The 25,964-nt window shown below is 39.4% G+C and overlaps 4 protein-coding genes across 7 annotated transcripts; 3 read left to right on the top strand and 1 right to left on the bottom strand.

Annotated features, from left to right (window-relative positions):
* Positions 1 to 133: 133 nt before the first annotated feature.
* On the top strand, positions 134 to 1,975 carry LOC120277111 (fructose-bisphosphate aldolase 1, chloroplastic). The gene is made up of 6 exons (XM_039283856.1): positions 134 to 367; positions 446 to 715; positions 802 to 911; positions 991 to 1,081; positions 1,153 to 1,422; positions 1,500 to 1,975. Exons 1-6 carry the CDS (start codon positions 221 to 223, stop codon positions 1,776 to 1,778), a joined length of 1,167 nt encoding a protein of 388 aa, XP_039139790.1. The 5' UTR covers positions 134 to 220; the 3' UTR covers positions 1,779 to 1,975.
* A 253-nt stretch (positions 1,976 to 2,228) lies between these two features.
* On the bottom strand, positions 2,229 to 3,526 carry LOC120277112 (photosystem II 22 kDa protein, chloroplastic). The gene is made up of 4 exons (XM_039283857.1): positions 3,275 to 3,526; positions 3,088 to 3,201; positions 2,760 to 3,009; positions 2,229 to 2,656 (listed from the first exon to the last, which is right to left on the bottom strand). Exons 1-4 carry the CDS (start codon positions 3,479 to 3,481, stop codon positions 2,412 to 2,414), a joined length of 816 nt encoding a protein of 271 aa, XP_039139791.1. The 5' UTR covers positions 3,482 to 3,526; the 3' UTR covers positions 2,229 to 2,411.
* A 6,298-nt stretch (positions 3,527 to 9,824) lies between these two features.
* Positions 9,825 to 11,878, top strand: LOC120276880. Its single transcript, XM_039283613.1, has 3 exons — positions 9,825 to 10,179; positions 10,914 to 11,024; positions 11,617 to 11,878. Exons 1-3 carry the CDS (start codon positions 10,063 to 10,065, stop codon positions 11,839 to 11,841), a joined length of 453 nt encoding a protein of 150 aa, XP_039139547.1. The 5' UTR covers positions 9,825 to 10,062; the 3' UTR covers positions 11,842 to 11,878.
* Positions 11,879 to 12,684: 806 nt separating this feature from the next.
* LOC120276680 (CBS domain-containing protein CBSCBSPB3-like) lies at positions 12,685 to 23,874 on the top strand. Of its 4 annotated transcripts, XR_005541351.1 has the most exons (16): positions 12,685 to 12,965; positions 13,061 to 13,220; positions 13,308 to 13,440; positions 19,307 to 19,477; positions 20,325 to 20,403; positions 20,501 to 20,614; positions 20,729 to 20,795; positions 20,940 to 21,045; positions 21,117 to 21,175; positions 21,334 to 21,443; positions 21,526 to 21,656; positions 21,757 to 21,839; positions 21,909 to 21,998; positions 22,782 to 23,054; positions 23,144 to 23,202; positions 23,699 to 23,874. XR_005541351.1 is itself a non-coding variant. In XM_039283350.1 (14 exons), the coding sequence occupies exons 1-14, from the start codon at positions 12,835 to 12,837 to the stop codon at positions 22,953 to 22,955; spliced, it is 1,578 nt and encodes a 525-aa protein (XP_039139284.1). In that variant the 5' UTR covers positions 12,685 to 12,834; the 3' UTR covers positions 22,956 to 23,600. The 4 variants fall into 4 exon arrangements, 2 of the variants coding, with proteins under 2 accessions (XP_039139284.1, XP_039139283.1); XR_005541350.1 differs by having other exon boundaries at positions 22,782 to 23,202; XM_039283350.1 differs by lacking the exon at positions 23,699 to 23,874 and having other exon boundaries at positions 21,757 to 21,809; positions 22,782 to 23,600.
* Positions 23,875 to 25,964: the final 2,090 nt, after the last annotated feature.

Here is a 25,964-nt window from a genome sequence, read left to right as displayed (position 1 = left end):
GGATGAGATTTGAGGAAGAAGGAAACCAGAGGCAAAGCCTATCAGTCCACTTTGCATTCATTTCTACCATTCATCTCCAAACTCCATCCTCAACCTCTCATCTCATATCCTTAATACCACCTTCATCTCCACACCACCTTGCATTTCAAATACTAACTCTCATTCATACTCACTCTTCCAAGAGAGTAAGCAGCATTCAAGTGTCTTGACAACTTTCACAATGGCCTCTGCTACTCTCCTCAAATCCTCATTCCTTCCCCGGAAAACCGAATGGCTTAACACTGCCCGGCCAAACACTAACAAGTCCTCTGCTGTCGTCTTTTCTGTTCGCGCAGGCTCTTATGCTGATGAACTTGTTAAAACTGCGGTATGCAATTTTGAGTCAAGAGATATATGTTATTTTGTATGTTTCTAACTTTGCTAAGCAGTTTTTTCGTATTATCAGAAAACTATTGCATCGCCGGGTAGAGGAATTTTGGCTATGGATGAATCCAATGCAACTTGCGGGAAGCGTCTTGCATCCATCGGCTTGGAGAACACAGAGGCCAATAGACAGGCTTATCGAACTCTACTTGTTACCCCTACAGAGTTAGGAAATTATATCTCCGGAGCAATTCTTTTTGAGGAAACACTTTATCAATCTACCACAGACGGAAAGAAGATTGTCGATGTTCTTGTTGAACAAAAAATTGTGCCAGGAATCAAAGTTGACAAGGTAATCAATCAATCAACTAGTTAATTTATACTCCAAACTGAGTAAGCAGGAACTGAACATGAAAATAATAACCGGTTTACTTTCAGGGTCTGGTACCACTAGCAGGATCAAATGATGAATCATGGTGCCAAGGATTGGATGGCCTTGCATCACGGTGCGCCGCATACTATCAGCAAGGAGCACGATTCGCTAAATGGTAAATTTCATTGAAATTGAACATCTTTGTACACTAACTTAGTTCGTATTCTCTATTCTTAATGACAATGATGGTGTAGGCGTACTGTGGTTAGCATTCCGAATGGTCCATCGGCTCTTGCAGTAAAAGAAGCCGCTTGGGGACTAGCACGCTATGCCGCCATTTCACAAGTAAGTTGAACGCCGAATACTGAATGAGTTATAGCATAACATTGGTATACAAATAACAGGTTTCTTGATAGGATAATGGCTTGGTACCAATTGTTGAGCCTGAAATACTTTTGGATGGACACCATGGCATTGAGAGAACCTTTGAAGTTGCACAGAAAGTATGGGCAGAAGTGTTCTTCTACATGGCTGAAAACAATGTCATGTTTGAAGGTATACTTCTCAAGCCAAGCATGGTAACTCCTGGTGCTGAATGCGAAGAGAAAGCAACACCAGAACAAGTGGCTGAATACACTCTGAAGCTCCTTAAAAGGAGAATTCCACCTGCCGTTCCTGGCATCATGGTAATGTGCCAAATGATAAAGTGTTTTTATTAATTCTGCTGAAATACTGAATCCATTTTGATGTGTTTTGATTATAGTTCTTGTCTGGAGGACAATCTGAAGTGGAGGCAACACTGAATTTGAACGCGATGAACCAAAGTCCAAACCCGTGGCACATCTCATTTTCATATGCAAGAGCACTGCAGAACACTTGCCTGAAGACGTGGGGAGGAAGGCCGGAGAACGTCAAGGCTGCACAAGATGCTCTGCTTCTTCGGGCGAAGGCGAATTCACTTGCTCAGCTCGGGAAGTACAGCGGCGAAGGCGAGTCTGCAGAGGCCAAAAAAGGCATGTTTGTCAAGAACTGGTCCTATTAAGGACCGAAAGATAGTGAATGTTTTATTGATACAGAACTTTGCCTGGATTTCAATCTAGTAGTAATTCATGTATCTGAAGAACTTAATATGGTGTATTTGTCATTGAGACACTTGAAACTATGATATGAGAGCATGTAGTTTGAGAATTTCAAGTGATCTGCAACCAGAGAAGGTTACTGTCTTAAAATTCAGTTTGACAACTCATTATTGTGTCTCAAATTCAAGGAAAAGAATTAATATGCATTAAAAAAAAAAAAAACAATGGCATTCAGTCAGACATTCAATGCATTAATTTTTGTTTTTCATTGAGACAAGAAGTTCCAATTGATGATTATATATATGAAAGGCCGGTGTTCATACTTAGGTAGGTGATTCGAGATAAGATCAAACTCTTGAGAACCACACAATGATCACATACCAAAAAAATTCACAAGAACTTGGAAACACTGATTTTTCAAACTTTCATTATGCATTGGATTGTTGAAACATAAACAAGAAGACAATTACAGGAAAATGAAGCAATAGAACATCTGTTACTGATAACATAATTCTCATCACTTTTACTACACAGAACAAGAAAACAGAGTTCTTACTAAGAACATACACAACAATGAGAACTGAAACTTTTCCTCCTCATTCATCTTCTTCATCAGTGACAAATTGACCAGTACCCGGATTCAATGCAGCGAAGAAGAAGAATGCAACGTTGAACAACACAAGCGGTTCAATATCATTGATCGGCACACCAGTTTCAATGTTTAGCTGTCCTAGTGCTCCTTTTCCAGTGATGATCTCTCCAATAAGAGAGAATGCAATCCCCAATTGTGCCAATCTCCCCACGAAGAGCTCATTTGACTTTGTGAATCCAAACAGAGGACCTTTTTGAAGCAAAGATTATCACCATAACATCAGCCTCTCATCTCTTAAATGAACCATAAATTGAAGAGTTAAAGTTAACAGAAATACAAACAAATGTTTTACCTCCTTCTTTGAGACCAAGAGCAGACCTGAAGCTTTTTCCAGGAGGAATGACAGCCTTATCGAGTCCAGTGGGAGGAGCAGGATCATCGACAAAGCGGCCACGGTCACCCAGAGCTCCAATGGCGCCGAGAAGAGTGAAGAGGATGAAGAAGAGCAGCAAAGGCTCAGCTTCATAGATTGGGATCCCAGTTTCCAGATTCAGTTGAGCAAGGATTCCTTTCCCTGTTATAGCTTCTCCAAGCAGAGACGCCTACAAACATTTCTCCCAAATGATCAAACCAAAGCTAAAGATTGAATTTTTTTCATCAAAATAATAATAAATACTCACAGCAAAGCCAATCATGGCAACGCGGCCAACAAAGAGCTCATTTTGCTTAGTGAAACCAATCCCTCCTGAAGTGCCAAAGATACCATCTTCCACTTTTAGCTTTTCCTTCGACGGCTATACAGATGAAAACAGTGAACCAGTAGGACTTCACACACTAACTTAATACCAAAATCACAACAAAACTCACCTTCTTAGCTGGTGGAGCTTTGGTTCTGGACTTGAAAACGGCTAGTGTGGGAGCGTAGCAAGGAGAAGGAGAAGAAGATGAAGAAGAAGAGGAAGGATGAAGGATGAGGTGAGAGAATGGAGTGGGGCGAAGAGAGTGAAGCAATGGTTGTTTCTTGGAGTTCAAAAGGTGGCCACCAAGGCTAGACATGAGCATTGATTGAGCCATGGCTAGAGAAGAAGCTCAAAGGTGAGTGCTTTGGAGGGAGAAAGAGAGTAGGAATGAAGAGTATATGTAAAGAAAGTGGAAGATATGTGAATCTATGGAGATAGGGTGGGTTGGAGATTGATGGGCAATGGAGAGACCACGTTTCATTCATCCAAAAAGCTATGAATTTTATGGCTAGCAAGTGCTTGGGAGACATTGGCAAAACAGAAGACTCCGGAATGGTGTGACTATGTTCTTCATTTGGCTTGAGGTCTGCGGAGGAGAAAGTGAAACTCTGAATGATAAAAGGGACCACCTTTGCATTGCTATGAACTGTGGTTTTCTGCCATGTTTGCTTCAGTTTTGTGGTGTTTTGTCTTTGTTGCGAGTTCTTCACTGTTGTAAAAACTCTGCTTTTGTTTGTTTGTTTGCAATGGTAGTTACTATTTTGGTGAACTCATGCTAAGATTTTTATGGTAGACATGAGAGCCGGTTAGAGCATATGCCATTTTCAAAGGGTATATATGTAAATATAATTTTTAAAAGGTTGTTTGTGCGAATATATTTTTTTTTTATAAGGTATATGTGCCTAAATATATATATATATATATATATATATATATATATATATATATATATATTTTGTGTGCATAACATAATTTTTATGTAAGAGTATATGTGTTTAAGGATGTCCGTAAATTAAAAAAAATAAAAGAGAGAATGGAAAAAACAGGAGGGAGACAGAGCGAGAGAATTGGTTTAAGGGTAGCCATTTTAACATTTTTAATTAGTTTACCTGAGACAAAGAAGATTTTGATACTTGATAACTTTGTTAAATGAAGTCGTAAAAAATTACCAACGAGAACATGTGTGTTCTATTCAATGAGAAAATGTAACTACTTTTTCCTCAAATATCCATTCATTTGACGAACATGAAACCACTTTATCAATATATTTGATATAACTTAATATTTCTACACACTAGCCACTGTGACGTACATGGTTATATATTTATTTATTTATTTTGAATAAAGTGGATAAATCACTGACTTATTAAAAAAGAGAACAGAAATAAGACAACCAACAGAAACATTGAAAGAAAAATACATGCAAACACTGAAACAAATAACCCTCACCAAAGGTGAGGGGGACTATAAAGAAGCAGACTAAAAAGCTGGAGATGAGGCAGCAAGAGTGGCGAAGACAACTGTCTAGTGATATAGGCCTGCCTTAGCTGTGAGGAGGAGGGGACTACTCCTGATCCATGTTGTGCTCAAATTCGTCGGGAAGATCTCCGGCTCTTACGCTCATGAGGTTAAGGGTGCGTTTTATCCTTTGCAAGGCTTTAGAGAGAGATTGTTGATGAGCATGAGAAGCTGTGGAAAACCAAGAAAGGAGTGTTAGCAACTTTAAGAATAACAGTATAATGCGGTAAACAGTCAAATGAAAAATGCGGTTATTTCGCTCTAGCCAAGTATGCCATATAATGGCTTTAGCACTAAGGTCACACAAAGTGCAATTTCTAGCACTTAAGGATAGTAACCAGGAGGTCTATAAACTAGAAATGGAAGGAATATTTACATGTGAACCAAAGGTATGAGTGAAGAAATTCCATATTCAATCCATGAATTTGCAGTCAACAAATAAGTGTTCCACATATTCCGAAGCTTTATAGCAGAGTATGCATGAGTCTGTGCCGTTTTGGTTGCAACCATTTTTGAAGAGGTTTGTGAGTGTAAAAATTTTATCTTCCCAAACGAGCCAACAGAAAAGCTTAATTTTGCTTGGGCAATGGCCTTTCCAAAATTGAGGGTAGAGAGGACTTCGGGTCCCTCCATCAATTAGCATCTTGTAGTTAGAAAAACTTAATAGAGAAGGTTCCACTTTTTTTAAATGACTAGTTATTTAAGTCCTCATGTTCATTAGAGCAATTCGGTAGAGACCTCAAGATTGGAAGTAGATCATTTATTGTGGTTGTGTGAAAGAGTCTTTCTGGATGGTTAATGCATTAAGTGAATTGTTTTAGAGTTATCCATGGAGAGATACAATCATTAAAGAGTGTTGGCTAGAGGTCTTTCGGCGGTTGCCCACCAATCCATCTATTAAACCAAAATGAAGTACTAGCTTCACTTTTGATAATTTTGGAAAAGCACAAATGAAAAGGGGGAAAGAATCATTAACTCCTGCCCAGAAAAAAGATTTATTTCTGGAAATTTGATAAAATAGTGCGTCAGGGGGATTTCTAGTATTGTAGTTGGCGTTGATTATTTTGGCCCAACAACTATATGGGTTGGTTGTGATCTTTCACCACCACTTCTCTATAAGGGCTCGATTGAATTCTTTAAGGTCGAGGATTCCCCAGCCACCCATGTTTCCAGGGTGATATATTCTTTTCCAAGCGACTAGTCTAACTCCTTTAGAGTCCAAATCCAGTCCTTTCCAAAGAAAGTCCCTTCAAATCTTGTCGATTTCATGGATTACCCAAACTAGAAGCTTGAAAACAGACATTTAGTAGACTGGAATTGTCAAAAGGATAGAGTTGATAAGAGTTGGGCGTCCCCCTAAAGATAGGTATATTGATGTCCATGAAGTGAGTCGAGATCGGACCATTCCAATGTGTTTTGTCCAATCTTGACGTCTCGGTCGCCTTCCTGAAAGCAGAATCCCTAGGTATGTAATAGGGAGGCAATTTTTGCTGCAATTTAAGGTCATTGCAGAGGCAATATTTGGTTGGTAGCCATAATTTGTAGAGTAGAGGCAACTTTTTGAGTAATTGATAGAAATGCCAGAAGAACCTTCAAAGATATAGAGGATTAATTTGATTATATGAAATGATTAAATCATCCGCATATTGTAGATGACAGATGTTTTCTGAGTGATCTAGTTGAACACCTATCAGGACTTTGGATCGTAGTGCATAATTGAACATTGCACTAAGAACATCTGTTGCGAGAGCAAGGAGAAGAGGAGAAAGAGCATCTCCTTGTCTCAGGCCTCTTTTGCATCGGAAATAACCCATGGGTTGTCCCATTAATGAGGATGTGGATCTTCGTACTTTTAAGAATTGTATGAATCCAGGATAACCATTTTGGACCGAACCCCCTTGCTACTAAAATCTCTTGTAGAAAATTCCAATCTAAGGAGTTAAAAGCTTTTGCAAAATCCACTTTGAAGGCATATCCCAAGGGTTTTCCGTTTTTGAAGATTGAGAATCACTTCCTGCGTTGCAACGATGTTATTTGCAATACATCTACCTTTTGTATCTTTGAGATGATTTTAAATGTAGAAATAATTAAACTAATAGGTCAGAAATCTGAGACATCTTCAGGCGCATTTTTTTTTTTGCTATTAGAGCTATATGAACCCAGTTTATGCGCTCATAGTTAATCGTACATTTATAAAAATCATTGCAAAGTTTCACAAGTGTCTCATGCGTAAGACTCCAGTGATTTTGAAAGTAAAAGATTGGAAAGCCATCTGGCCTTGGAGCTTTATTTGCGTTCAAGTCAAAAACTTATTGTTTTATTTCTTCAATAGAAAAAAACAGTCCTAGAGATGAAAGATCTAAACTTTCTTTTGTAGTGGAAAAGATTTTGCCAATCTAAGAGAAATCTGTGTAATTGGATTGCCAAATTGAAGTGATAATGTTATGTGAAAACTTTTCCAATCCCTTGATTTCCCTCGACCCAATGAGTATTATAATGAATGTGAGGTATAAATTTTTCCAATCTCATGGTTATATGGTTATGTTGTTTATTAGTTTTTTTTTACATCATAATTTAATTATGGGAAAATTACTGTTTACCCCTCGATAATTTCAAAACTTCCCAAACAGCCCCTGTGAGTTTTGCATACCTCAGACAACCCTTCCTTTATTGTTTCACTTCCTTTTTACCCCCTGCATTATGAAATTCCATCATTGCCCTTAAACCTTTTTGCATACATTTTTTTCATTCTTTTTTGCATTCCTTTTTGCATGTACTCATTTCTTAAACAGAGACTCATTTTTTTAAACATAGAACTCATTTCTTAAAGCAGAGTTCATTTCTTAAACGAAACCTCATTTCTTAAACAGAAAACTCATTTCTTAAACGAAACCTCATTTTTTTAAACATAAAACTCATTTTTTAAAAAAAACATTAATATTTAAACAGAAAAACAAATATTTACATGATAAATTAATCCTAGATATAAAAACCAATTAATCTTGGCCACTGTATCATATTTAAATAGAAACAACGATATTTAAGCACTTTTTTTAAACGTAAACGCAATATATTAAAACGAAAACATCGATAGTTAAACAAAGACAAACAAGCATATAAACAGAGAACTCATTTCTTAAACAGAGAGCTTATTTTTTAAACAAAGACCTCATTTTTTTAAATAGAAACCTCATTGAGTAGGGACATTGAGTATCTCATCGTCACGATCTCGCGTGAACGCTGAGGCCGAGCTCCGGATCCCGGGCGAGCGATCTCGAAGGTGCCTCGCTCATGTGGGGTCTTAAAGGAGAAATCTTTATCAGGCGCTGGCGATCCGGCTGGCGACGTTCCTCGGCGGTCGGAGTGGTGAGGTCTTCGGTGGCGACGCTCGGATAAGACGGGATCGAACTCGAACGGAACCATTCTCGATCGCGGAGACCGCAACATGGATAGCAATAGGGTTAGGGTTAGGGGATCATTCGGGGTTTGGATCCATGGTGCCTAAGTCCGCGACGGAACGGAGGGAGGAAGCGGTGCCGATGAGGGTTCGATCTCGCCGTCTTCGCTCTTCATCTTCATCGCCTTCCCCGTCAGTCGACCCTCATCTCTTTTCATCTTCTTCGCTCGTCGACCTCGGGGAAGACCGCGATGCTCCTCGTCGTCGAGCGAAGGCATCGAAAGGTTGCACTCGTACATATTTAAATAGAAACAACGATATTTAAGCACTTTTTTTAAACGTAAAACGCAATATATTAAAACTGTAAACATCGATAGTTAAACAAAAGACAAACAAGCATATAAACAGAGAACTCATTTCTTAAACGTAGAACTCATTTCTTAAACAGAGAGCTTATTTTTTTAAACGAGACCCTCATTGAGTAGGGACATTGAGTATCTCATCGTCGCGATCTCGCTGAACGCTGAGTCGCCGAGCTCCGGATCCGGGCGAGCGATCTCGGGCTGGCTCGCCTCATGTGGGGTCTTAAAGGAGAAATCTTTATCGGCGTTGGCGATCCGGTTGGCGACGCTCCTCGGCGGTCGGAGTGGTGAGGTCTTCGGTGGCGACGCTTCGGATAAAGACGGATCGAACTCGAACGGAACCATTCTCGATCGCGAGACCGCTAACATGGATAGCAATAGGGTTAGGGTTAGGGATCATTCGGGTTTGGATCCATGGTGCCTAAGTCGGTGACGAGAACGGAGGGAGGAAGCGGCGCCGATGAGGGTTCGATCTCGCCGTCTTCGTCTTCGCTCTTCATCGCCTTCCCCGCCGTCAACCTCATCTCTTTCATCTTCTTCGTCGCTGACCTCGGGGAAGACCGCATGCTCCCTCGTCGTCGAGCGAAGGCATCGAAAGGTCGCACCTTTTTCTCTCGAACATGAAATCCCATTTTTTTCACGCAACGTGATCGTGATTGTGAGCCGCATGCTTTGTCTCACTCGCCCAATCCAATCCGCAATAAAAGAGATTTTTGGGGGTGATAAATACACCACAAAAACTCATTTCTTAAAAGCAGAGCCCTCATTTTTTAAACAAAACCCTTATTTCTTAAATAGAAAACTCATTTCTTAAACGAGACCTCTTTTTAAACGAAAAACTCATTTCTTAAACGAAAAACTCATTTCTTAAACAGAAAACTCAATTTTTTTAAACAAAAAAACTCATTTTTTTAAATAGAAAACTCATTTTTTTAAACAGAGAACTCATTTTTTTAAACGGAACCCTCATACCTCATATTTTAAATAGAGTCTCATTTTCAAATGAAACTCATCAGTCTCCAAAGGGCATTATAGTCAAACCCCCATCACACTTGCCATAACTTCCCACGCAGTGACAATTTCAGTCAAAAATTCCAAATTAACTCTATCAATCACTATTAGATGTTTGGGGTTTAAAAAAATCATCAGTATTCAAAGAGGAAGTGGGTTTTGAGAGTCTAGAAAACTAAGTGTGTTTTTGCAATATCAGAAACTTACAAGGTGTTTTTGGCAATTTCCACTTTAATTATTTATAAATAAATTATTTTTAAAAAAATATTTATTTCATGATATATAAGACGAAAGAAAAGGTTCTTCCGTAAAATTCAGTGCAAATAAGACAGTAATTAATCTTTTTTATTATTCAAATAAACTATTTACAAAAATAAATTTCACATCAAAGACCAAAGAGGAAAAGTGTTCTCCATTTGCGCCATTCAAAACCCTAGCTCTGCTTTGCATCAGAGCATCTCACCCATTGATCCCTTGAGAAACCCTAGCTCCAAATCTCATTCGCTCTCCTCATCCGCCTTAATCCCACAGGCGTCATCCACATTTGAGCTCGTCTCAGTTGAGATTGGGCTCTCAGTTCTTCGTAGGTCGTGGAAAGATTGGAGTTTTGCAATTGTTTGATTGGGAATGGATAAATTGTTGGAGTTTGGAAGAAGAGCTATGTTCTTGGTTAGGGTTCTATCAGGATACGAAGAACGAAGGATTAGGTCTTATCGATTGCAGCTCCAGAAACAAATTGAACAGGTGACTTTCTTCTTTGATCTCCTTGCAAATTAGGTCTTTTTGTATCCAATCTTTTACTGAAATCTGTTTGTTAGATCATCAAGTTTCCACCTTTTGCTTAATAAGATTGTGACATGTTAGTATGAGTTTACTGTGATTACTTCCATTTGTTCAAGCTTATCAAGAATTGGATTCCACTCATTATATCTTTGTTTTACTCTATTATTTTGTTTAATTTACTCACAATTGATTGAAGAGGCTGAGGATTAAAAATGCTGCTTATAAGAATATATATATATATATATATAAGCTTTGTTCATGTGTTGAAAAAAGTGCCTCATTTCATGAGAATTCATCTCAATTCTCTTTAGTCGGATAGATAAGGAAAAAACCTTGAGGAAAGGCTTGAACTTTTTATAAGGATGTATATGGTTCACTAGTCAGTTGGATAAATTGCCACTTCTTGCATTTTGAGCAAGCAATCTCAGAAGGCTCATCAGGTCCAATTGCAGAACTATGATTGCATTGTAAATGTGGTGTACTACTTGAGATGATGAAGTCATACATATTTAGGTTTTTTAACAAATTATTTTCTTGACTTTGATTGTTGGCAAATGTTTTACCCTTTTCACTGATCAATTTTCTCTTAGTGATATTCGTTTATCTGTCAAAGTTTTTTCCACATTCAGGTGGAAAGTTAATATGATATTTTGACTGTGCTTGCTTTTATATATTCTAATCAATTATCTTGTCAGTCACAAGCAAGGAAAATGGAACTGAGAAAGATACCTGAACAGGCTATTCTCTCGGAAGTTCGTCGTATGGTTGAGGAGATGCAAGCTCTCAACCGCAAACTGGAAGAAACGGTTAGCCTTATTTCAAGATAATTTTTCTCTAGACATGACTTTATACCTCTGTGTAAGTTCACAGAATTGATGTTCAAATGATAATCTACTATGCAATTATGTTTTAAAAGACAGTAAATCTAATTAGGATTATTGCATTAATGTTCTTATAAGAAATGCCCAACATATCATGTTTCCTCACTGAACCATTTTTCAAGTATACCATTAGTCATGCCTCTAAATTTTGAGAAGAGCATTCAACAGGTGGGTGGTTTTTTTTTTTTTTTAGTTAGTTGCAATAAGAATAAAGATTTGGATCAAATTTTTATTTGTAATTCACACAAAATTCTACCTCCTTGAGCAAAATCCATGTGTTTATGCAAAATGTGTTGGATGGTCTCTGACATCCAGAATGAGCGCTCATTTATGAAAGTAAATATTGGATTTTTTTCTCAAAACAAGGATAATGTCATTGTTTGCTCATATATGTAAATCTGCTTATTCAAATAAAGCTAGATCTTTGAACATAACTTTCGTCATGGCAATTTGTTGTTTGATTTGTAATTTTGCTCCACCTTCCTTATGCATACCTGCTTCCTTACATGAACTGCAGGAAGCTGCCATCGAAGATTACTTCAAACCAATTGACAAGAATGCGGAGATCATAATGAACATGCAAATCGAGAAAGAGGAGAAACAAATGCAGGAGATGCTCAAGACAATGCAAGAACAAGCCATGATACAGAAAGAAATGGCAGAGAAAAAAAATACTATCTCTAAAAGCAACCAAGCTCCAGAAATTGCATCCACTCCTTCAAACTTGGAAAAGAGCAATTGAGATCTTCCACCACAATTTACATCAAGCTTTCCCGGCTCTTTTTCCATTCAGTGTAGATTTGTACCTGTTAAAGCAATAAATTTTTCTCCAAAGTTTACCCAAAATTTTGTTCCTTGATATCAGAAAATTCATTTTTAGCAGTTCTTTGAGCTGTGTAAGATTGTTTGGTTTATGCTCTAGATTAAGAATGTTACACTGAATTTCATTATCTGTTGTGACTGACAGGATTCATTTAGAGCTCATGTAATCCTGCACCCTGAATTTGAATGTTTGATCAGAGATATGACAAGAGAATGTCGTATAAATCTCTATATTTGTTGCTCTCATTGTACCGAAGTATTTTCGTATTCTGTTGTTCATGTTGCAATTATTTTCGTATGTGAATTTTGTCCTGAATGCAACTAACCCCCTATAAAAATGGCCAATTAATATACCATTTTCAAACTCAAAACCATGCCTTTATTCTCTTAATTATTTCTCTCTGATTTTTACTAACATAAATTAAAAAAATCTATACATAAAAATATACAAATAATTAGAAATATCCAAAACCAAGCAGATGAGTGATCGGCACTCTACACAGTTAACGGTAGCGGGCCCCACCAACCACAAAAAGTGGGTCCCACATCTGACACGTCATCATCTCTCCGAATAAAACATCATCTCCATCTCCACCAAACGGTCTCTCCCGCCATCTCACCCGTCAACTTACACCTCGAGATCTACACTTAATCGAATCTCAACAAATCTCAACGGCCATGATGACCAGTGGCATTCCACGGTAATTACGTCCAATTACAGCCCTCATTTTACGGCTTCGATGATTTCAAATCAAACCATTCTCATTCTCAAGCGTGGGAAGTGAAAAGAGAGGGCGATCCTTCTCGTTCCTTTCTCTCTCTCTCTCTCTCCACCGCCATCGCCACCGCCCAAATCTAGGGTTCCGGCGATTACCTCCTCTCCTCTCTAGGGTTTCCATCGTTACCTCCATCGATGAATACCCACGCTGTTCCCCCCTCCCGCCGCTCGCGCCGTGTTGCGCCCTCCGCTTTGTCGAAGAAGCCTCCCGCTTCGTCGGAGAACGGCGCCGCTGCGGTCAAGCCTTCGTCCCCCAATCAAGCCCCGTGAGATTCTTTCTTTATTCATTGGTCCTTTTTGTTCTTTTATCTCTATGATTTTGATTGATTGATGTGTAATTGTGTTGGAATATGGGGAGTAGTGGGGAGAGGACGGTGAGGAAGCTTAGGCTTTCGAAAGCGCTGACGATTCCCGAGGCGACGACGGTATCTGATGCTTGCCGGAGGATGGCCGCGCGAAGGGTCGATGCTGTTCTGTTGACTGATGCGAATGGGCTTCTCTCGGGCATTGTCACTGATAAAGTTTGTATCTCGATTCGTTTTATCTTGGGGTGCTGGATTTTGGGTGTTTTTAATTTGTGATTGTGGGTTTTTTTTCTTATTGGATAGGATATTGCTGTGAGGGTGATAGCTGAAGGTTTGAGGACGGAGCAGACTATTGTTTCGAAGATCATGACGAGGAACCCGGTGTTTGTGATGGCGGATACTTTGGCTATTGAAGCATTGCAGAAGATGGTACAAGGTGCACTCTCTTATTTACTTGCTTTAGTACAAAGCTATATCCTTTTAGAGGTGTTGCAGAGTTAAGTACTTTTTGCTTTGGTTTCGTATTTAATGGGCTTTTTAAAGTGAGTGAGATATTCTGTACTGATGTACTTAAAGAGGAAGGTAAACTGATGCGATCTCGTTGGGCAGAAGAGAAGTTTAGATCAAGAGTAGAGGATTGCAAGAGAAGAATCAGAGGAAAGGAGGGGGATAAGGAACAGGTAGAAGAGAAATTGGGGATCATACTCATTCTCTTCCATTCTCCTCCAGGCCATTAAAGCCCAGCCAAACACACAGCTTTACTTACTCATTGGCTACCCATCATTCACTACCCTGACATCCACTTACACAAAACCCCATTACAATGTTCCCACTACTACACTGACTCCCATAACAATGTTCCCAGATTCCCACCTTAATCACATATGAAGTCTTTAAATCTGGTGGCACGTTTCGATTGTCGTCGTGTGCGATTAGATTCCCCCTTAGATGCCCCTTGTATTAGGCCTTCTTTGACTGTGACAATAGCCTCCCCTTCTTCATTGACCTTGTCCTCAAGGGAAAAATTAGGAAAATTATTTTGCAGGTCAGTAGCTGTTTCCCAGGTAGCATCAGCTGCAGCGCCATGTTCCCATTGGATCAAGTGTTGTGTAACGGGTTGACGTTGCACAAGTATCGTTCTTGTGCGAAGGACAGCGAACGGGCGAAAGACGGGCCGGTGGTTCTGGAAGGTCACCGGTAAAGGAAGGTGCTGGATAGTTGGATCTCCAATACACTTCTTGAGTTTGGAAACGTGGAACACATCGTGGAGTTGAGCGGTGACTGGTAGAGCTAAGCGATAAGCGACGACCCCGATGCGTTCGGTGATTTGAAACGGCCCAAAAAAACGTTTGGAGAGTTTATGTGTGGAACGACCGTGCAGAGAAGTTTGCCGGAACGGTTGAAGTTTAAGAAAAACCCAATCGCCGAGCTGAAATTCTACGTCTTTGCGCTTTGCATCAGCTTGATTTTTCATTCGCAGCTGGGCATGTGTTAAGTTTTCTTTGAGGAGTCGAAGTATGTGAGTCCGATCTTCAAGCATCTCCCCGACAGCGGCAACACGAGCAGAATCTGGGATGTAATCCAGTAGTGAAGGGGGTGGCTGGCCAAAGATGGCTTCATAGGGCGTCATGCGAATGGATGAGTGCCATGTTGTGTTATAATGCCACTCGGCCCATGGAAGGTATCGGAGCCAATGTCGAGGTTGCTCACTGACGAAGCTGCGCAAGTAATCCTCTAAATAACGGTTCAAGACCTCGGTCTGGCCGTCGGACTGAGGATGATAAGCGCTGCTCATTGCGAGTTTGGTTCCTTGCAACCGGAACAGTTCCCGCCAGAAGAGGCTCATGAACAAAGGGTCGTGGTCCGAAATCAAGGAGATTGGGATGCCGTGGAGCCGAATGATCTCTTTGACAAATATTTCAGCAACTTGTGGGGCGGTGAACCGAGGAGGAAGAGCAATGAAGTGAGCGTGTTTCGTCAAACGATCGACGACTACCAAAATTACAGTTTTCCCAGTAGACGGTGGTAGATGTGTGATGAAATCAAGCGAAGCAGACTCCCATGCCTGCCCAGGAATCGGCAAGGGTTGTAGGAGGCCTTGGGGGGCGGAGTTGAAAGGCTTGACCGACTGACATGTAGCACAACGACGCACGAACTCGCGAACCGATTTTTGAAGTGCAGGCCAGAAGAAGGTGGCAGAGATGCGACGATAAGTGCGTGTAACACCCGCATGCCCACCTGTGGGTGTGTTGTGAAATTCGGCAATTAATAAATGTTGTAAGGCCGTATCTGGCGGAATAAAGAGCCTGCCTTTGAACAGCACGAGACCATCTTGGGTAGAATAATCAGGCCAGGATAATGGGTCATCTCGCACGGAAGTCAAGAGTTCAGCAGCGTGTGGAGTGGTCTGGAAATAATGCTTGAGAGAAGCTAGAATCGCTGGTTGGGGAGTGGTGACAGCAAAAGCACAGTGCATCGGCTGAGTGTCTTCATACACGCGTGAGAGCGCGTCGGCTTGTTTATTCTGTGCCCCTGGCTTGTAAATGATATCGAACTCGTAACCCAGAAGCTTAGTGAGCCAGCGATGTTGGTCGGGTGTCTGCACTGTTTGATGAAGAAGAGATCGGAGGCTTTGATGATCCGTATGGACAAGGAACCGTCGACCCAGTAGGTATTGCCGCCAACGCCGGATGCTCTCTGTGATGGCATACATTTCTCGGGTATAGGCCGAAGCTGACTGCATTCGGGGGGATAATTGCTTGCTGAAATATGCCAAAGGGTGATTGTTCTGCAGAAGTACCGCTCCAATACCCGTTGAAGATGCATCTGTTTGTATTTCAAACTGACAGTTGAAATCCGGCATGTGGAGGATGGGGGTCTGTGTGAGCGCTGCTTTTAGTTTCTCATAGGCTGTTGTCGCTTCCGGCGTCCACACAAAAGAATTTTTGCGGAGGAGCGCGGTCAAAGGTGCGGAGATAGCAGCATACCCACGGACGAATCGTCGGTAGTATCCCGAGATGCCCAGGAATCCCCGAAGGTTCCTAAGTGTGGTAGGGAGGGGCCACTGTTGAATAGCTTGGATCTTGTCGGGGTCGACTTGCACCCCCTGACCGCTGATCCGGTGGCCTAAATACCCGACGCTAGAACATCCAAAATCGCATTTGCTGCGTTTGGCATACAATTTATGCTTCCGAAAAAGAGAAAAAATTTGTTGTAGATGCTCAAGGTGCGTTGTCCAGTCTGGGCTGTAGATCAAGACATCATCGAAGAATACCAGGGCATATCTCCTCAACGCAGGACGAAAAACTGATTGCATCAGCGCCTGAAAGGAAGATGGCGCGTTCGAAAGCCCAAAGGGCATGACGAGGAACTCGTAATGGCCCTCGTGCGTCCGAAACGCGGTCTTTTCAATGTCAGGAGGGTATATGCGTACCTGGTGGTAGCCGGAACGGAGGTCAAGTTTGGAAAAAACTTGAGCGCCGGCGAGTTCATCGAATAATTCTTCCACAGTAGGTATAGGGAAACGATCTTTGACGGTGGCAGCGTTGAGGGCACGATAGTCGACACAGAACCTCCAGGACCCGTCTTTCTTCTTGACTAGGATGATCGGGGACGAGAACGGACTGGTACTGGGCCGTATTATGCCTTCACGGAGCATCTCCCCAACGAGCCGCTCTATCTCCGCCTTTTGGAAGTGGGGGTATTTGTAGGGCCGCACGTTAACTGGTGGAGCGCCTGGCAGCAGTGGAATTTTGTGGTCGAATGTCCTCTCCGGAGGAAGCCCTGTTGGGAGGGAAAAAATATCATTGTACCTTAGTAAGAGTTGCTGTAGTTGGTCGGTGAATTGTGACGGAGCAGTAGGTTGAATGTGCGGTTGTGTGGGTGATGATTGATCAGGTCCCATGTCCGCGAAGGAAACCGAGAGATGGAGAAATTGTTGGGTTGTGGTACTATGAATATTCCGTCTGAGGGATGTAGGGGTCGTGTCTTGAATGCTAGGCTGGTGTAGACCATGAAGACGGATGGTTGTGTCCCCGGATTGGAACTCCATCCAAAGGTGTTGATAGTCAAAGACTATGGGACCCAACTCGGCCAACCAGTGGACTCCCAAGACTATATCCGCGCCAAAGACTGGTAATAAAAGAAGATCGACCGGAAAAATCGCGTCACCGAGCTGGAGAGGTACTCGTTGGCATTCTCCTCCACAAGTGAGTACCTCACCGTTACCCACTGTTACCCGAAGATGCGAGGACGGTTGCACTGGTAAATTTAGATGTTGAGCCCACCTAGTTTGGATGAAGTTATTTGTCGATCCGCCGTCGATGAGTACCACCAATTCCTTGCCATGGATCTTGCCAGCAATCTTCAATGTGGAGGGGACTGTGAAGCCGTTCAAGGCATGAAATGAAATGCAAGGATTGAGACCAGGTTCCGCAGCATCATCTGGGGGTTCTGGTTCAGTGGGCAGGATAGGGGGAGTTTGTTCTTCTGGTTCATCAGAAGAGGCCTCTGTTTCGTCGGTCATTAAACATAGAAACTGGGGAGGAGTACAGCGATGACCGCGCGTGAACTTTGAATCGCAATTGAAACAAAGTCCCTGCTCTCGTCGGGCTGCCATTTCGGCGGGCGTGAGTCGTTTGATGGGAACTGACCCAGACGGAGAAGCTCTATGTGATGGAAATGTAGTGTTTCCTGGGTTTGATGGTTGGGGGTTTCGGGCGGGAATAAATCGTGGTGTTTGAAACACTCGGATGGCCTTTTGCTTGTCATCAATCAACTTGGCCATGCCCATAGCATCATGAATTGAGGGTGGTTTGAGTACGTACAGTTCTGTTTGTATTTCCTCGCGCAACCCCGATAAGAAACAATTTAGCAAACTTGTAGAACTGAGACCATGCACTCGAGTCGAGAGACATTCAAATTCAGATAGATAGGCGGCCAGTGTTGTTTTTTGCTTGATTTTGAAAAGCTGGGCCTCATGGTTTACGAAGGTGGAAGGACCGAAACGAAGTTCAGCTTGCCGGGCAAAGACTTCCCATGTGGACAGTTGCTGGGTGCAGTACAGCCAATGATACCACTGCAAGGCGTCTCCCGTCATGTAAAATGCCGCGATGTCGATCTTCTGGTCAGGTAACACCTGATGGAATGTGAAGAAGCGCTCGACTTGAAAAATCCAATGTAATACCCCTTCTCCCGAAAAGAGGGGGATTTCAAGTTTGGGAAGCCGCGGCGATGATGTAGAAGACGCTGGTAAGAGAGGTCCCACGCCAATGGGGGGTTGCTGCTGGGAAACTGTTGTGGTTGGGGGCGATGGTAAAAGAGGAGGGCTCGAGCTTGGTAGTAGCATGGTGGAGGGATTGGGTCGCTCAAGCCGGGTGATTTTGACCATGAGGTCAGTCATCACAGACTGCTGAGCGGCTAAAGATTTCTGTATTGTGTCGAAGAGTTCAGCATGCTGGTTTATAGAGGAACAGAGGGACTCCACCTTAGTCATCATGGAGTCATGGCGCTCGTTGAAGGCGACCAGTTGATCCTCCATGGCGCGAGATCGCGTTCGAATGCTGTCCGTCATAAACCGGAACTCAATGAAAGCACCAGTTGATGCGATCTCGTTGGGCAGAAGAGAAGTTTAGATCAGGAGTAGAGGATTGCAAGAGAAGAATCAGAGGAAAGGAGGGGGATAAGGAACAGGTAGAAGAGAAATTGGGGATCATACTCATTCTCTTCCATTCTCCTCCAGGCCATTAAAGCCCAGCCAAACACACAGCTTTACTTACTCATTGGCTACCCATCATTCACTACCCTGACATCCACTTACACAAAACCCCATTACAATGTTCCCACTACTACACTGACTCCCATAACAATGTTCCCAGATTCCCACCTTAATCACATATGAAGTCTTTAAATCTGGTGGCACGTTTCGATTGTCGTCGTGTGCGATTAGATTCCCCCTTAGATGCCCCTTGTATTAGGCCTTCTTTGACTGTGACAATGTGAAAATAGTATCATTTCCCACAATTTTGAGTCAAGTTTCTAGGGTAAGAATAGCGTCCTGATATTTCTTTGATATGCTGGATTTATTATTTGCGCTGAGTAATTTGTGGGCAGTGCTTGAAAAATATAGATATGGATATTGAACATAATGATATTTTGTTTAATTTTCTGACATACTTTATCGATGTCATGTGATATTAGATTGGAATTTCATGTTATATAGTAATTTGCAGTTATATGTGACCCACTTGTTCGAACTTGTTTTTTGTTTTCTGTCCTGTAATATTTCACTTGATCTATGACAGGAAAGTTTAGGCATCTTCCTGTTGTTGATAATGGTGAAGTTATCGCCATGTTAGATATCACAAAATGCCTTTACGATGCTATAGCGAGAATGGAGAAGGCTGCAGAGCAGGGCAGTGCTATTGCGGCAGCTGTTGAAGGTGTTGAACGTCAGTGGGGAAATAATTTTTCAGGTTCATTTCCTATAAACTTTTGATTGGATTAGACTTTTCTTTGATGGTGTGTGTTAGTGCTGTTTATGGAGTGTCATGCTAACTCTTTCATGTCTTATAACATGCAACTAAATAGAGAATAGTGCAAATTTCTTTGGTATTATATGCAACTACCAAGAATTGAGTAATAATATCTACTTTTTCTCTTGAAATGTATCTGTGTGATGAAGGTAGTGCAGTTTCAAGTCTTATGCCTTTTCACAACATGTGAGATTTTATTTTGTCACCCATGGAATCATTTTTGGATTATGTTATGGCCGAATTTTAGTTCCTTTCTTTCTCAGATATAATCTTGAGGTTTTAAGGTGGAATTTTCTTTTATTCCTCATTTCATTAGGTGGGCATATTCTCACCTTTTGAATGGATTTATTAAAATTTGTAGTGATAAAGGTGGGAGTTATTCTTTGAAGTTTGAATGGCAGAAAATTGAGAAACTAAAAGTTTTCAGACAAGTTTCTTGCGAATTTCAGTTTGCTTCTCTCATACTGGTACATAAGCAGCGTATTCATTTATATAGAAGAGATTGCAGCAAAGACTTCAATGTGAGAATAGGGGCTTCATGTTTACTGAATTACAAAAATCATGATCTACAGGAAAGTTGATTTTGGATTAATGATTAGAAACCACAAAGTTTTGTATTCTAACTAGCTTTATATATATTTTCTGATCAATTAACAAATGGGTATAAACTTAGACAATGAAATTTTTTTTTAAATCTAAATTAGTTATATTTTCACATTTAGAATGTTTGATGCTACCAATCTGAGCTTTATTTATGTTTTATAACTCATTAATTTTTTTATTACAGCTCCATATGCATTCATAGAAACTCTTCGAGACCGGATGTTTAAACCTTCATTGTCAACTATCCTGACAGAAAGCACAAAGTATGGCTGTTGCTGTTTCTGAAAACATCTGTTTTTATATTTCTTGTGTCATGTTTTGGTGAGAAATCTCCAAATTTTCAATTATCTTGCTTTACAGAGTTTCAATAGTATCACCTTCAGACCCTGTATATGTTGCCGCTAAAAAGATGCGAGAATATCGGGTCAATTCTGTGGTTGTTGTTACGGCAAACAAGCCTCAAGGGATACTCACGTAAGCTCTTCACATTATTGGTGCTTTTATGTCTTGTGTGCTTTGATTTTATATACTGTTATTATTGTTCTGTGAGTCTACTTGGTATTGCTGATTTCTCGAACTTATCTGCAGTTCGAAAGATATCCTCATGCGAGTAGTTGCTCAGAATCTTTCCCCTGAACTAACTCTGGTTGAGAAGGTTTCTATCTAAATTCACTTTGCAAGATTAATACATGCTGCTTAAATTTTATCTCTAAATGTTGTTTATCCTTATGCCGGTAGAGTTATTGATTCAATATCATACGGTGCCTTGACTATTTTTATGTATTATTAATTTCTCAAGGTAATGACTTCAAACCCTGAATGTGCATCAACGGAAACAACAATTCTTGATGCGCTGCATATAATGCATGATGGAAAATTCTTGCATCTCCCTATTCTAGACAAAGGTAAGCAATGTTTCTTTTGGTGAGCTGATATTTCTTTGTCTGTTCAAACTTTAATATATATTCTTTTTCAGATGGATGCATTGTTGCTTGTGTTGATGTTTTACAAATTACTCATGCTGCAATCTCCATGGTATGTTAGCTGCTTGAGATGCACTTGTTGAACTTCAAATTATTGTAAATGTTCAGTTCCTAAAATACCTTTCCCAGAACTTGTGGTTTTTCCCCCTGTTTTGTTAGAATGTCTCAGTAGTTGCTTTCTGATTATTATTTCTTGCAATTTTTTTAAAGGTTGACGGAGGTTCTGGGGCTGCAAATGACATGGCAAACACAATAATGCAAAAGTTTTGGGATTCTGCCCTTGCCTTGGAGCCAGCTGATGAAGAGTTCGATACCAATAGGTCTTTTTCTTTGCAGTTTTCATCATTTTCATGATTTTTCAATTTGCTATTTAAGTATCTAAAGCCAATATTTTCTTTTCAGTGAAATGTCTGCTCTTTTGCAATCGGAATATGCTGAAACTGGAAAGTCTATTTATCCCCCACTTGGTCTTGGAAACTCTTTTTCTTTCAAACTTGAAGATCAAAAGGGTCGTGTGCATAGATTTAATTCAGGTATATTATGATTTTTAGAATTTCACCAAGTATTGAATGGCAATGCTGCAATATGCATGCTTCAGATGTTCAAGTTTGACTTGCATCTATCTGACTGCAGGTACAGAGAATTTAGGCGAGCTTGTATCTACTGTCACGCAGAGAATTGGACCAGTTATAGACTCTGAAACTGTTCAACTTTTGGTAAAGTAACAGATTCTCTTAACTGGTGATGCCATCCCCACTTATTAATTTTGATGTTTACTTGTGCAGTATGAAGATGATGAAGGTGATAAAGTCTTGTTGGCTACAGATAGTGATCTTGTTGCAGCTGTGAATCATGCCAGAATAGCTGGATGGAAGGTAAAAGCTTTGCTTTTTGTTTCTATCGGGAACCTCATCTTTCTTTAATTCGAAAGATAATTTTATGCTTGTATTAACTTATCCATAATTCAGGTATGCATTTAATACATGCCATAGTCTCACCTAAAACATGCATTCAAAGCTTATGTCATTGACAATGAATAAGATTATCAAGGTTTTATTTTGTAAAAGGATATATTCAAATTTTATTATTGTAAGAAAGTGCATTCAAGTTTAATGCTTTTTATATGTTTTTTTTTAGAAGCTGCTAATCTTTAAATGAATGCTTCTGTTCTATGATATCTATATGTTATTTCTTGTATTTCATCTTTTAGGCAATAAGAATTGGCTGCTTTAGCTGTTTGTTATTAGCGGCGGCCTTTGACATAGATGCATAATCTGCGAGAAATATTTTGACCAAGTGTAATATCCTATTGTTGAATTGAACTGGTCCAATGATCTGTATGTTAAAATTATATTAGATGCGCATGTTTAGCTTTATAAGGGAATTTCTCTCGTCCTGTTTGTTAACACCTGGTCTAGCAATCTTCAGCTGTTTAGTGGAGGGCTGAAGAATTTGAAAGAGAAAAAACTGTCAAAATCTCAAGCTAAAATCGATACAGTGTGCTATTAGAAACTCTGCAGACGTGTGGTTGCAGTTTTTGCCTGCATTCAAGCAACTAGTTGCTCATTTCCTTGTGTTCCTGTTGATACTCTTGGACTTACCTTGAAAATTTTGTTCTCATTCTTAATTTCCAACTTAATCAAATATGCCCTTTTCAGGTTCTGAGGCTGCACATTGACTCCTCTGATTCCAAGAAAGACACAACAAAACCAACGCCTGATTTAGCAGTTCAAAACGCTGGCTTGACCTCTGCTCAAACCACTGTTTTGTTGGGAGCGGTCCTATTGACTGGCATTGGGCTAGTGGTCTACCTAAAGCGATCAGCGGTTTGATGTAAATCAGATTTGATAAAGAGTTCTAAATATTAACATAACAAGTTTATGAGCTGAGATTCCCTTAAACAGTGCAAACAGTTGAAAGCACCTGAGCAAGTAAGATGATAGGCATCTTGTTTAACTAGAGCTCCCCGTAATTAGACTATGGTTGCAATATGAACTTGACTGAGCTCCATTACTTGAAGATGTAGATACTATACTGGACGCCGCTGGTTCAATTTTCCGGGATAATCAAGTTGAAGAGGTATAATTGTAGAAATCTCTTAAAACCTATACAATTTACTGTTTTGTATAATAGCAGATATGCTGTCCAACCCTTTTTCAGCATTCTGCAAACATTTATAAAATACAAACTCAAGAAAGCATGTTTACAATTTTACGTATCAACAAGTATGTCGTTGATCTTTACTGGGTTGTCTTCTTAACGTCTCCGTCGCACCCTGTATCCCATGATTATTCTTGACACGCTCGTGACTCACATTTAGGAGCTTGTTCTTGAACTTTTCTGAATGTATTGATCATGAATTGCATACTGGACCACTTTGAGCTGTACTCATTTCCATGTCTGTGGCTGAAAACCAATTTGTCTGGCAAGTTGTAAACTTGATCTTTCTCCAAACATGAAGTTATCTTGTTTATCAAGCTGCTTGTCTTAATCATGTATAATTTAAAGTTCTTTCCTGTTAGAATTGCATTCTATATGTTGATGAGAGATGATTGATAAATTGAATTCCTTACAGGCTTTCCATCTCATGTGACTTCCAAGAACATAGCTCCAATGTCATGTGAGCCACAAACAAAAACACATAGCTTTCATTAAAGGTAGTCTAGCTCTTTGTTTGCATGCTCTATGGGTGTGTACACTTTACACTACTGCATTATTTGGGTGTGCAACTAATTGCTTTTTTCTGTGTCATTTTCAATTAGCCTGTCTTTTATTGATAATTACTGTCTTTTGTACAACTTTTTTAATAGATTTTAATTTATGTGTCCACTATTCTGGTGAACATATTTGAATAACTTTAAGCTTTCTTGTTTTGGACCAAACATTCATAGCCAAACCTTAGGACATAGAGTGATTGTTGTGGCCAAAACAAGTACTTATTTCTACATTCTAGCAATGCATGCTTGCTGCTCAATTGGCTAAATTCATGCTATATTCTCCCCCTATTTTTTTTTCCTTTCCTCAATTCATGGCATGATTGACACAAATGTGTTGCTCTAAAATAGAAAAATTATTATACAAAAGAAAGAAAAGAAAATCTATTGCCAAATAGGTTGGAACCTTTGCCACTCCCTTTGTCTTTACTCCTTGGTTGGTATTGCTATACATATATTTGTGTATATATATATATATATTATAAGATGTGAAATAGTGGTGCCAAAGCAAGCCCAAATCCTTTTCACTTAGAAGGCACTCCAATAATGTGATGATTTTGGTAGGTAGAAATAATGAAATACTAATAACAATAATGGTACTCCTTTTTTTTTATTTATAAATTTCAACATTAATTTTGTGCATATGCAAATGACAAATCAATGAAATAATAATCTATCTTGATCATATAATTGAAATAATAATTGAAAAAAAAAAAAAAGAATAGAATAATATAGATGTTATTGGATAACAACATTGGACAACAGTTAGCCATTCGTGTTTCAAAAGTTGCAAGCACTTCTCATCTGGTTTAACTCAATCTTTGCAAGCATTCCCTCTTTGTTTATTTGATACCCCCACCAGCATTCCATGTGCTTATGGCCCCAATACTCAAAAGGTCCTTTATATTAATTATATATTGTATGAGTTTTGGAGTTGAGAAATTTTTTAAGTTGATAAGGCTTTTTTATTCTTAATTTAGTTGATTTTCTTTATTTTTACTGAAAGTTTATATTTTGAATTGAAGTTATTCGTAAAGTTCAATGAAAGAGGAGGATATTTTTTTTTGTTTTTATTATGGGTTTAAGTGCACTATTTAAGTCTTAAATAACTTCTTTTTCAATTTTTCATTGATAAAATTATAAAGTTCTCTTTGTATATGTATATGGTATTTACAATAAAGATAATTTATATAGTTTTGGTATTGATGATAATATGTATATTGATAAATATGGATAAGTCTTATGTCAAGATATGCACATTATTGTATTGATTATCCAATTCAGCACCACTTCACCAGAGTACAATCAGAGTTAACAATAAGAATTTTTTTTATTATCAAATTATAATAGAAAAAAATTGAATTCGGATTTATAAAAATTCTCTACTATAGCTTTATGCAAGTGGGGTTGTGCCATAAGAGCTATGAGCTCATTGGCATTGAAATTATATTTTTCAAGACATGGTTAAAAAATTTATCATAGTATTTTAGCGTTTTATTTTCTCTAATGAAATAAGATTTATATACTCGTGTTAATAGTGAGTGAAATAAAATAACCTGTGATGAAGCATGCGGTAACGGCCAAGTAGTATTTGGGAGGGGGGTAATGTTTGTCAGAATCCTTGTTTTTCAATTTGTGGGGGACTACATTGTAAAATGCCTTGGAACTTGGAAGAAACACACTAACCAACGCCATGTAACTTCAATTGTTCCAAATTTATCTGATTTTATTTTTATTTTTTATTTTTTTGGAAGATGTACCAAAACATCTTCTTTCTTTAAGCATTTTTTATTTTAATTTTTAAGTAAAAATATAATAAAATGGAAAGACTAAACTTACCTTCATAAACAAAGATAAAAAGCTGTAGGAGCTAAATGGTCAGAATAAAATTATCCAGGGACTATTTAGTAATTTACTTATTTTTATTTGATAAAAAAAATCATGTTATCATCATATGGCTACATTCCAATTACATCATACAAGCTAGCAAAATTCTATTATTTGATTCATATCAATTTTCTTTTTTTTCTAATTATTTTTAAAAAAGAATATTTGTTTTTCCTTAAATGTGAATTTTCTTTGTTTTTTTTTTAAAAAAAAATTCACAAAAAACAACATTGCTGAGAG

Source organism: Dioscorea cayenensis, chromosome 15 (assembly GCF_009730915.1).
Source record: "Dioscorea cayenensis subsp. rotundata cultivar TDr96_F1 chromosome 15, TDr96_F1_v2_PseudoChromosome.rev07_lg8_w22 25.fasta, whole genome shotgun sequence".
Lineage (NCBI taxonomy): Eukaryota > Viridiplantae > Streptophyta > Magnoliopsida > Dioscoreales > Dioscoreaceae > Dioscorea > Dioscorea cayenensis.
This window is presented reverse-complemented; position numbering and strand designations above follow the sequence as displayed.

Bases quoted from the DNA above. Each gene is read 5' to 3' on its own strand.
- LOC120276680 (XM_039283349.1), top strand. From the start codon at position 12,835: ATGAATACCCACGCTGTTCCCCCCTCCCGCCGCTCGCGCCGTGTTGCG. The intron at 13,441-19,306 runs GTGCACTCTCTT...GATCTATGACAG, and splicing joins ATTGCAGAAGATGGTACAAG to GAAAGTTTAGGCATCTTCCT. The intron at 20,404-20,500 runs GTATGGCTGTTG...CTTGCTTTACAG, and splicing joins ATCCTGACAGAAAGCACAAA to AGTTTCAATAGTATCACCTT.
- LOC120277112 (XM_039283857.1), bottom strand. From the start codon at position 3,481: ATGGCTCAATCAATGCTCATGTCTAGCCTTGGTGGCCACCTTTTGAAC. The intron at 3,010-3,087 runs GTGAGTATTTAT...AAATGTTTGTAG, and splicing joins TTGCCATGATTGGCTTTGCT to GCGTCTCTGCTTGGAGAAGC. The intron at 2,657-2,759 runs GTAAAACATTTG...TGCTTCAAAAAG, and splicing joins TCTTGGTCTCAAAGAAGGAG to GTCCTCTGTTTGGATTCACA.
- LOC120277111 (XM_039283856.1), top strand. From the start codon at position 221: ATGGCCTCTGCTACTCTCCTCAAATCCTCATTCCTTCCCCGGAAAACC. The intron at 912-990 runs GTAAATTTCATT...ATGATGGTGTAG, and splicing joins GGAGCACGATTCGCTAAATG to GCGTACTGTGGTTAGCATTC. The intron at 1,423-1,499 runs GTAATGTGCCAA...TTTTGATTATAG, and splicing joins CTGCCGTTCCTGGCATCATG to TTCTTGTCTGGAGGACAATC.
- LOC120276880 (XM_039283613.1), top strand. From the start codon at position 10,063: ATGGATAAATTGTTGGAGTTTGGAAGAAGAGCTATGTTCTTGGTTAGG. The intron at 10,180-10,913 runs GTGACTTTCTTC...TTATCTTGTCAG, and splicing joins TCCAGAAACAAATTGAACAG to TCACAAGCAAGGAAAATGGA. The intron at 11,025-11,616 runs GTTAGCCTTATT...CATGAACTGCAG, and splicing joins ACCGCAAACTGGAAGAAACG to GAAGCTGCCATCGAAGATTA.